Here is a 7,762-nt window from a genome sequence, read left to right on the forward strand (position 1 = left end):
TATTTTGACTGGTCCCGGAATATCTATCTTTTGTTAAATGGATATTGAACATCACATGGTGAGTGAGCTTGAATAGTGTAGCTTATGATAGAAGAGATCCATGATGGATGGAACCGTTGTAATATGGTTCGATATCTTATAGCTATTAATGAAATAATTGGTAGAATCATTGTGACCCAACATTAAAGGGTAAGTCCCCTCTTCATGTTCCTAGTAATGAAATTGCATCTACTCCATCTAGAGTTAGAAAAGAAGCAGAAAAAATTCACATCAAATAACCAAAGTAATCATTCGAGACATTGAGGAGATAATAATTTCCATCCATTCTTATTTTATCATTATATATATGTCATGTTTGGATAAACAACTTAAAGTGCAAACTCAATGAATTAGCAATGAAGGTTGGTAAAAATTTGAATCATTATATTAGATTCGAGAAAAAGGGAAACAAAGAGAAATAATATCTGAAAATGTTTAGATCGTTGAAAATGTAATGTAACCATTGAATCTCACAAGCGAGGCTAGCCAAAACTCTATATTCCGCTTCTGAACTGGATCTCACAAGCGAGGCTAGCCAAAACTGTATATTCCGCTTCTGAACTGGATCTCGACTGCAAATCCTTTAACTAACCTAGTAGGACATGTAGCCCAATCACTGTCCGCAAAACATAAAGACATAAAACAGAATTAGAAGGATAAAATAAGCATTGAGCAGGGCAGGATTTCAAATATCGTAGGATGCGAGTTGCAGACTGAAAATGCACATGTCTATGTTTAGAAACGTGTTGACGAAGTTGCTGCAGAACAAAGGCTATATCAGGCCTTGTTGTGGTTAAATAAATAAGTCTCCTATATTGAGTAATGTCATCAAACAGATCAGATTGCGTGCAATGCAATTTTAAGGAAGAATCATATGGCGTGGAAGAGACATACCTGTATCGTTTAACAGTTTAAGAGTATCGCTTCTTTGATTCAATATAAATACCGGAAGAAAATCTAGCAACTTCACGACCAAGAAAATATCTGAGTGGTCCTAAACCTTTAATCTTGAATTTATCATGAAGGAAAGACTTAACCTGTTGGATCTCATTAAAATCGTTACCTGTAAGCACTATATCGTCCACATAGATTATCTAGGCAGTAAAGTGATTTTTACATTTCTTAGTAAAAAGGGAATAATCAACATTAGAATGAGAATATCCAAGAGAAATAAGAGAATCAGAAAGTTTAGAGTACAATTGTTTGCTAGCTTGTTTAAGTCCTTAAAAAGATTTATTAAGCTTGCAAATTAACTTTGGTTGAACTAGATGAGGAATTAGGAAGTTTATATCCATGAGGAATTGCCATATAAACTTCCTCATTCAAGTCACCATGCAAAAAGGCACTAGTTGTTCCAAATTCCAATTTTTAATAGAAGCTAAGGCAAGTAGTGATCTTATAGTGGTTAATTTTGCAACTGGTGAAAAAGTGTCTAAGTAATGAACTCTTCAAGTTGAGTATAACCTTTTAGTCCCTAATCCTTGTATCTTTCAATGGTAACATCTGCATGATACTTAACTTTATACATCCATTGGCAAGTCAACCATGTGGGAGGTCAACAATGGACCAAGTGTGAGTGGAATCAAGAGCTTGTAATTCATGTTTCATTAGCCACATTAAGAATGTTTTGGTATTTTCTCTCGACAATACCATTTTGTTGAGAACACTCAACAAACATTCTTTGATAAATAATGCCCTTAGAATTGTCAAAGTTGTGCATAAAAGTTCACACCATTATCCAAGTTAATCAACTAGAAAATTGTGTTTTTTTTTTTTGTTGATGAGAAAATTGCGTTTTGATATAAACGAAAATTAACGAAGTGACCTCTAGTTTCACTTTTTTGTTTCATCAAAATTATCCAAGTGAATCAACTAAAATCATCAACAAGAGTAATACAATACTTATGACAATTTCTTCAAAAAAACAATACTTATGACAAGACATAGAAGGGATAGAATAAGGACCACAAATATCGGCATGTAAAATATCAAAAATCTTAGAAGATTGACTAGTACTAACATTATAGAACTGCCTTTGTTTAGAAAATTGGCAAGTATCACAAGGGAAATTTTATTAAGCTTGTAAGCAATAAGAGGAAATTGAGATACTATAAATCTATCAAGACTTTTATGGTTGAACTCGGTGAAGAAAACATGCCATCTTGCAATAGTTCTACTAGTTTGTCTCATCCATTATCTTGTTTGTGATCAATTTATTATGTTTTAGTAATTTATGTATTTTTTTTGTCAAGATTTATGTATTTAACTTCAGTCTTTCAATTTATGTAATTTATCATTTTTTTTTGGTTCTAATGATTATTATGAAAGAATTAATTGTGTTCGTATAGGCATTTTGGATGCCGCTATTGAAATAACCTTTTTAGTTATATTTTCTAGGACCCCTCCCATTTCATAAAGTATTTTGTCGAGTTTAACGACAGCTATTCAATATTCGAAAGATCCTTTTCCTGAACTCATACGCGTTTTGGTAGGGAAAGAGAATTTCACATATAAAAAAATACATATGAATACAAGGATACACAATTGGTATTAAATAATTGGTTAAATGGAGTTTTAACACCTATTTTTAACTAATTCAGAATTTGAACCCCTTTATTTTAAAATTTGGAAATTTTAGCCCCCTATTTTATATCTTTTAGGATTTTGTCCCCATCATATTTGAGATCATTTTTGTTTATGTGGATTATCTCGTTATTCACCTAATTTTTTATTCTGATGTGGATTATATTTAATTTTAAAAATAAAAATATTTTGAACAGTAAAAAATAATATAAAAATTTGAAATGAAAAAGAATTTATTGATTTTTTTTATTGCTAATGTGGATCATACACATCAATCATTTATTGATTTTTTATTTTATTTTAACCTCTTTATTTTAAAACCTTCTTCATTAAGTTTGGCATGTTCACATTGCTCAAATTCTTAAAGAAAAAAATAGTTGTACAAACTTCATAACTAGAGTTAAGAACTTCTTCTAGCATTAATCTCATGGTCCACCACTCTCCTCCAACCCACATCATGGACCTTCTCTCCATAGACTCTAGAATCCTAGTTCTTTTTGTTTTGTTTTGTTTTCCTTTCTCTTAGCTTTCCAACCAAAAACAAGATAAATATGACCGCGTATATTCATAAATTAAGAGGTCAAATTGATCGGTTTAAAAGTTAAGGACAAAGTGAAGTAACTAAGTTAAAGAGAAGAAGGGTAAGTCTAATACGCTAAACGGTATGTACCGAACATAACAACAAAAAGACAAAACAACACGACACAAGTAGAACAGAACCACACGTAACAAACTTTTAGAAATCCCCGTGAGCTTAGCTCGGTTGATAAGAACAATGCATAAAATAGGCAAGGTTCAGGTTCAAACCGCGGACACCATAAAAAAAAAGTTATACTTCATATTTTAGTAGAAGTTCAAACGAACATGTAAACGTGTTTAAGCCAAACTAGATACAAACACCATTCGAAGTTTGAAACATAAGTACTTGCTTATTTAAATCCGAAAATCACGACGTCAACACAATACAAAGTCGAGTGTGATTGTGAGTAAGTATACTAGCAGAGCAGAGCAGCTAGCCAGCTACTTCTTCATTCATTGCTCGCAGCTTCACAAAACCCAACCAGGTTGGTTCTCTTTTTCTTGCACAATCATCTCTCATTTATTTATTTCATTTATTATTATCTTGGTCTTGATGTTTATTTCCCTTTGAAAGAAAAAGAAAAAAAAAAACTTAGAGCATTTAACTTTCTATCACTTGCTTTACTCCTCGAACAATCCTTCTGTTATGCTTTGCTTGTGATAATCACATATTTCGTGCTTAATTCTTTACACTGTTTGTTTGTTAGTTATGGTTTCCACGATTGATTTTACTCTTTATTAATTATTATTATGTATTAATCTGCTACAGTTTTTTATTGTGAACTTGAATACAATACAATACAAGTGGATTCTGGGGTTGATTATCTTGTTTTTTGCTAATCAAAATTCTTCACCCTTATATAAGCTGTGTCAACAATATGGCCTCTTTGAGAAAAAAAGTTGACATTTTTTGGTTTATTGACAAGGGAAACTGATAGCTTTTATGTGAGTGATTTCATTTAGGTAACCTTGTTGAGGTGGGGATTTTCATGTTTATCGTTTTTTCCTAACCATTTACAAAACAATGTAACAATTCCATACTTACAGTTTTGAAATCTAAATTCTTTTGTTAAGTTGTATGATGCTTTCAAAAACCAGTGGCCTGGTACATATGAATGGTTGGTGAGTAACACTATCTTACTTTTATGCCTTGTTGTCATCTAATCTACATTTCCTTTATAAGATTTCTTCTTAAGCCGTGATTTGAGTCTTTAATTATCTGGTTTTGTTTTCCTATGTTTCTTGGCAGATGGTGTCCTTTAACCAGAATTATAATGATATTTTCATGGACCATACGTCTGATGGAGATCCTGAATTCAGTCCTCGAATAGGTCATGCATACCAGGCGGAAATTCCTTCTATGATTGTGAAATCAGACCAGCTTTCGCTTCGAATGAGTCCTGCTGATTCAGAAGATGTTCACGATAAATCACTCTCCTTTGCAATTGATTTACCCATCTCAGACACATGGAGTGATGCTGATACAAATAGTTTTGTACTAGGTTTGTTTATTTTCGGGAAGAATTTTACTCAGATAAAACAATTCACCGAGAACAAAGGGATGGGGGAAATACTTTCATTTTACTATGGAAAGTTTTACAAAACTGATGGATATCTTAGATGGTCGAAGTGCAGGAAGAAAAAAGGGAGAAAATGTATGATAGGACATAACCTTTTTGCCGGACCGAGGCAACATGAACTATTGTCTCGCTTGATTCCTCATGTCTCTGAAGAATCTCAAGATGCTCTGTCACAGGTATTCAACTATGTCATCTCATCTTCATCTCCTCTATTGTTAATGAATTGCATAAGTATATTCCATTTGTCTGACAGATTGGCTTAGCCTATATGATCACATTTAGTGGTTTCAAATTTTCTTTCATTCTCACATGTCTCTCTTACGATATTGTAACCAATGTGAATTTCTTTGCTAGTTCTGATATTGATTTTTTTTCCTGTAATTTTAAATATAGCCTTCTTTAACTTCCTTCTCGAAGTGTGATAATATTTCATGATATTAATAATTTTGCTTTAACAGTAATCTGGTTTATGTGGTGCACTACATGTATAATGATTGTCTGTCCATATTTTGCGGATTTATTAACCATGTAAAAGAATAAAAGTCACTAGGAATAAGGGACTAAATTATCTGTTGGAAATGCATTTTATTTATGAGCTCCGGGCGATGCTTAGATTGTTTCTCCTAGGCAATTCGATGCTGCAAACTGAAAGCTTCACTAGTTTATGGAACATCTTATTTCTTTAATTTTACACACTTTGTGCATTTGATAGTTACAATGTAATTACGATGGAGTAACCGAGCGAATTATCATTTTACCGCGACATACCATAATTATTTGAAGTTCTATGTCCATACCAGTACCCTTTTTCTTTAAATCACTCCAATTATATATATATCATTTGTTTCAGTCCTCACTTTGCTTATATTTATACACAGATTTCAAAGTCGTTTATGGAGGGCGGAACTTCTCTAGAAGATTACATATCTTCTTTGAAGTCTACTGTTGAACTTGGCGTACTTGTGGAAGCTGTAGGTATTGGTAAGGAGAAGGGGGACCTTACTAGGCTTGGCATGGAACCTGGGAAGGACGTTCAAGCGTTTCCTGCACCAGCTTGCAAAGCTTTGTCTTCTCTTGGACCTAGTGAGATAATTCAATATTTGACAGGATTTCGGCTGAGCAAAACCAAAAGTAATGATCTCTTCTGGGAAGCTGTTTGGCCTCGCTTGCTGGCAAGAGGTTGGCACTCTGAGCAACCAAAGTATCGAGCCTATGTTACCTCCAATGATTATCTGGTTTTTCTTATTCCTGGTGTTGAGAAGTTTTCAAGGAGAAAACTTGTGAAAGGTGACCATTACTTTGATTCTGTTAGTGATGTCTTGAGAAAAGTAGTTGCTGAACCGAATATTCTCGTGCTCAAAGAAGAAGAAGAAGCCAAAGTTGGTAGCTGCAATGAGGAAGAGCCAGAAAATGGATCAAATGAAGATGATTTTTCTGACGATCATCGTCAATGTTACCTCAAGCCCCGATCTTCTACTTACAGTAAAGATCATATCAAATTCATGGTTATTGATACCAGTTTGGTGCATGGCGGAAAGTCATCTGCTTTAAGGGAATTGAAATATGTGCCTGTTAATTCAGTGCCTAAAGTGGAGGTAGATGTTGGTTGTAAAAAATATAAAGGGCTTAAATATACGAGGAAGGTAAACCATAGCAAGGATGCGCCTAAAACCATTAAACAGAAGTCGGCAAAGTTAACAGTAATTGATACCAATAGACTTTCTGAAGGAAAACTATTGAAGCTGAAAGTGAAACAATTGAAATATCTGCCAGTTGAATTAGAAGATGCTTCTACGATGACTACTGGTCTTCTGAGAGATAGTAAGGGTGGCTCTTCAATTGATGATTCACCGAGGAAGGTGGAAGCTAAGAGGCTGATATGTGACAAAAAAAATATCAACCAAACTGATGGGTGCAGAGGTGTATCTAACAGTGGTGCTACCAGTAAAAAGACACATGATAATCTTGATAATAATCAATTGACGAGGATCATAAAACATCAATTCAATCAGAGAGTTAGATCAGGTGATTCTAATCATGCCGCTGTTCCTATTAAACGGAGGAAATTGACTGCTTGTGCCAAGTCAGAGAAAAGCCGCATTGTTGAGAATTCTTCAGGATGTTTAGGCTTCTCTCGGTCTTCTAGCTTTCGAGATGCAAACCAAAATGTTTGTGGTCCAACTAGTCATCAGCAGAATGAAAATTCAACTTCTTCAGCAAACAGAAGTGTGGAAGAGGATGACAGAAAAAGCATTATCAACGACAGCTATCAACGCATGAGTGTTTCTCGTGTTAAAGTTGAAAAGTCTGAATCTTTCACCTTCAACATACCTCAGGCACCATTGAAGTCTGAAAATAGCAAAACAGTAGCAATGGCAGCCGAAGATGAGCAAGGCCTAAAGGCAAAAGATCCATGTCTAACATCTGCTTCTCGGGAAGTGGTTAAGGAGCCTTTGAGAATCCCTTGTGATGTTGGTTCTTTGGAACAACAGCCTGATATGAATCCGAGGAGACAGAGCTCTAGAAACCGACCATTAACAGTTAGAGCATTGGAATGTATAGCAAATGAATTCCTGCATGTGCCAAAGAGACAGAAAAAGAAAGACATCCAGACACACCAAGATCCTTTCAATCCTTGCCGCAAGGCTCGTACATGAGGCAAAATAATGTTGCATCGTTGTTGTTCAGATCATGGGACTGCAGTTTTAGCGCAAGAAGAAAAACATTTCAATGGAGATTGTGGTGTTAGCTAGATATTTGCAAGCCAATTGGTTAAGTTAAAGAGTAGAGGTCAATAGTGATTAATATTTAAGATACATGCATATCTGTTATCATGGAGTTTCTGACCTTTGGAAACAAAATGGTTTAGAATGTACTGATGGTTCTCCTACCTGACTTTAAATTGTGTTCTAAGGCTGCCAGATGACTAGACACACTGTCCATAATTTTTTGGTTTATTTTGATTTCAAAAAATTTCTTTA

The 7,762-nt window shown here is 34.4% G+C and overlaps 1 protein-coding gene across 2 annotated transcripts; it reads left to right on the forward strand.

Moving 5' to 3' along the window:
• The first annotated feature begins 3,453 nt into the window (after positions 1–3,453).
• Positions 3,454–7,762, forward strand: LOC146911386 (uncharacterized). Of its 2 annotated transcripts, none has more exons than XM_085724588.1 (3): positions 3,454–3,686; positions 4,451–4,957; positions 5,660–7,762. In XM_085724588.1, the coding sequence occupies exons 2-3, from the start codon at positions 4,451–4,453 to the stop codon at positions 7,436–7,438; spliced, it is 2,286 nt and encodes a 761-aa protein (XP_085580714.1). In that variant the 5' UTR covers positions 3,454–3,686; the 3' UTR covers positions 7,439–7,762. The 2 variants fall into 2 exon arrangements, with proteins under 2 accessions (XP_085580714.1, XP_085580716.1); XM_085724590.1 differs by having other exon boundaries at positions 3,582–4,323.

This window comes from Medicago sativa, chromosome 7 (assembly GCF_051527215.1).
Source record: "Medicago sativa cultivar Bolivia chromosome 7, Bolivia_mono, whole genome shotgun sequence".
Lineage (NCBI taxonomy): Eukaryota > Viridiplantae > Streptophyta > Magnoliopsida > Fabales > Fabaceae > Medicago > Medicago sativa.

Excerpts from the sequence above, each read along its gene's own strand:
- LOC146911386 (XM_085724588.1), top strand. The coding sequence starts at position 4,451 with ATGGTGTCCTTTAACCAGAATTATAATGATATTTTCATGGACCATACG. Across the intron at positions 4,958-5,659 it reads CTCAAGATGCTCTGTCACAG|ATTTCAAAGTCGTTTATGGA; the intron begins GTATTCAACTAT and ends ATTTATACACAG.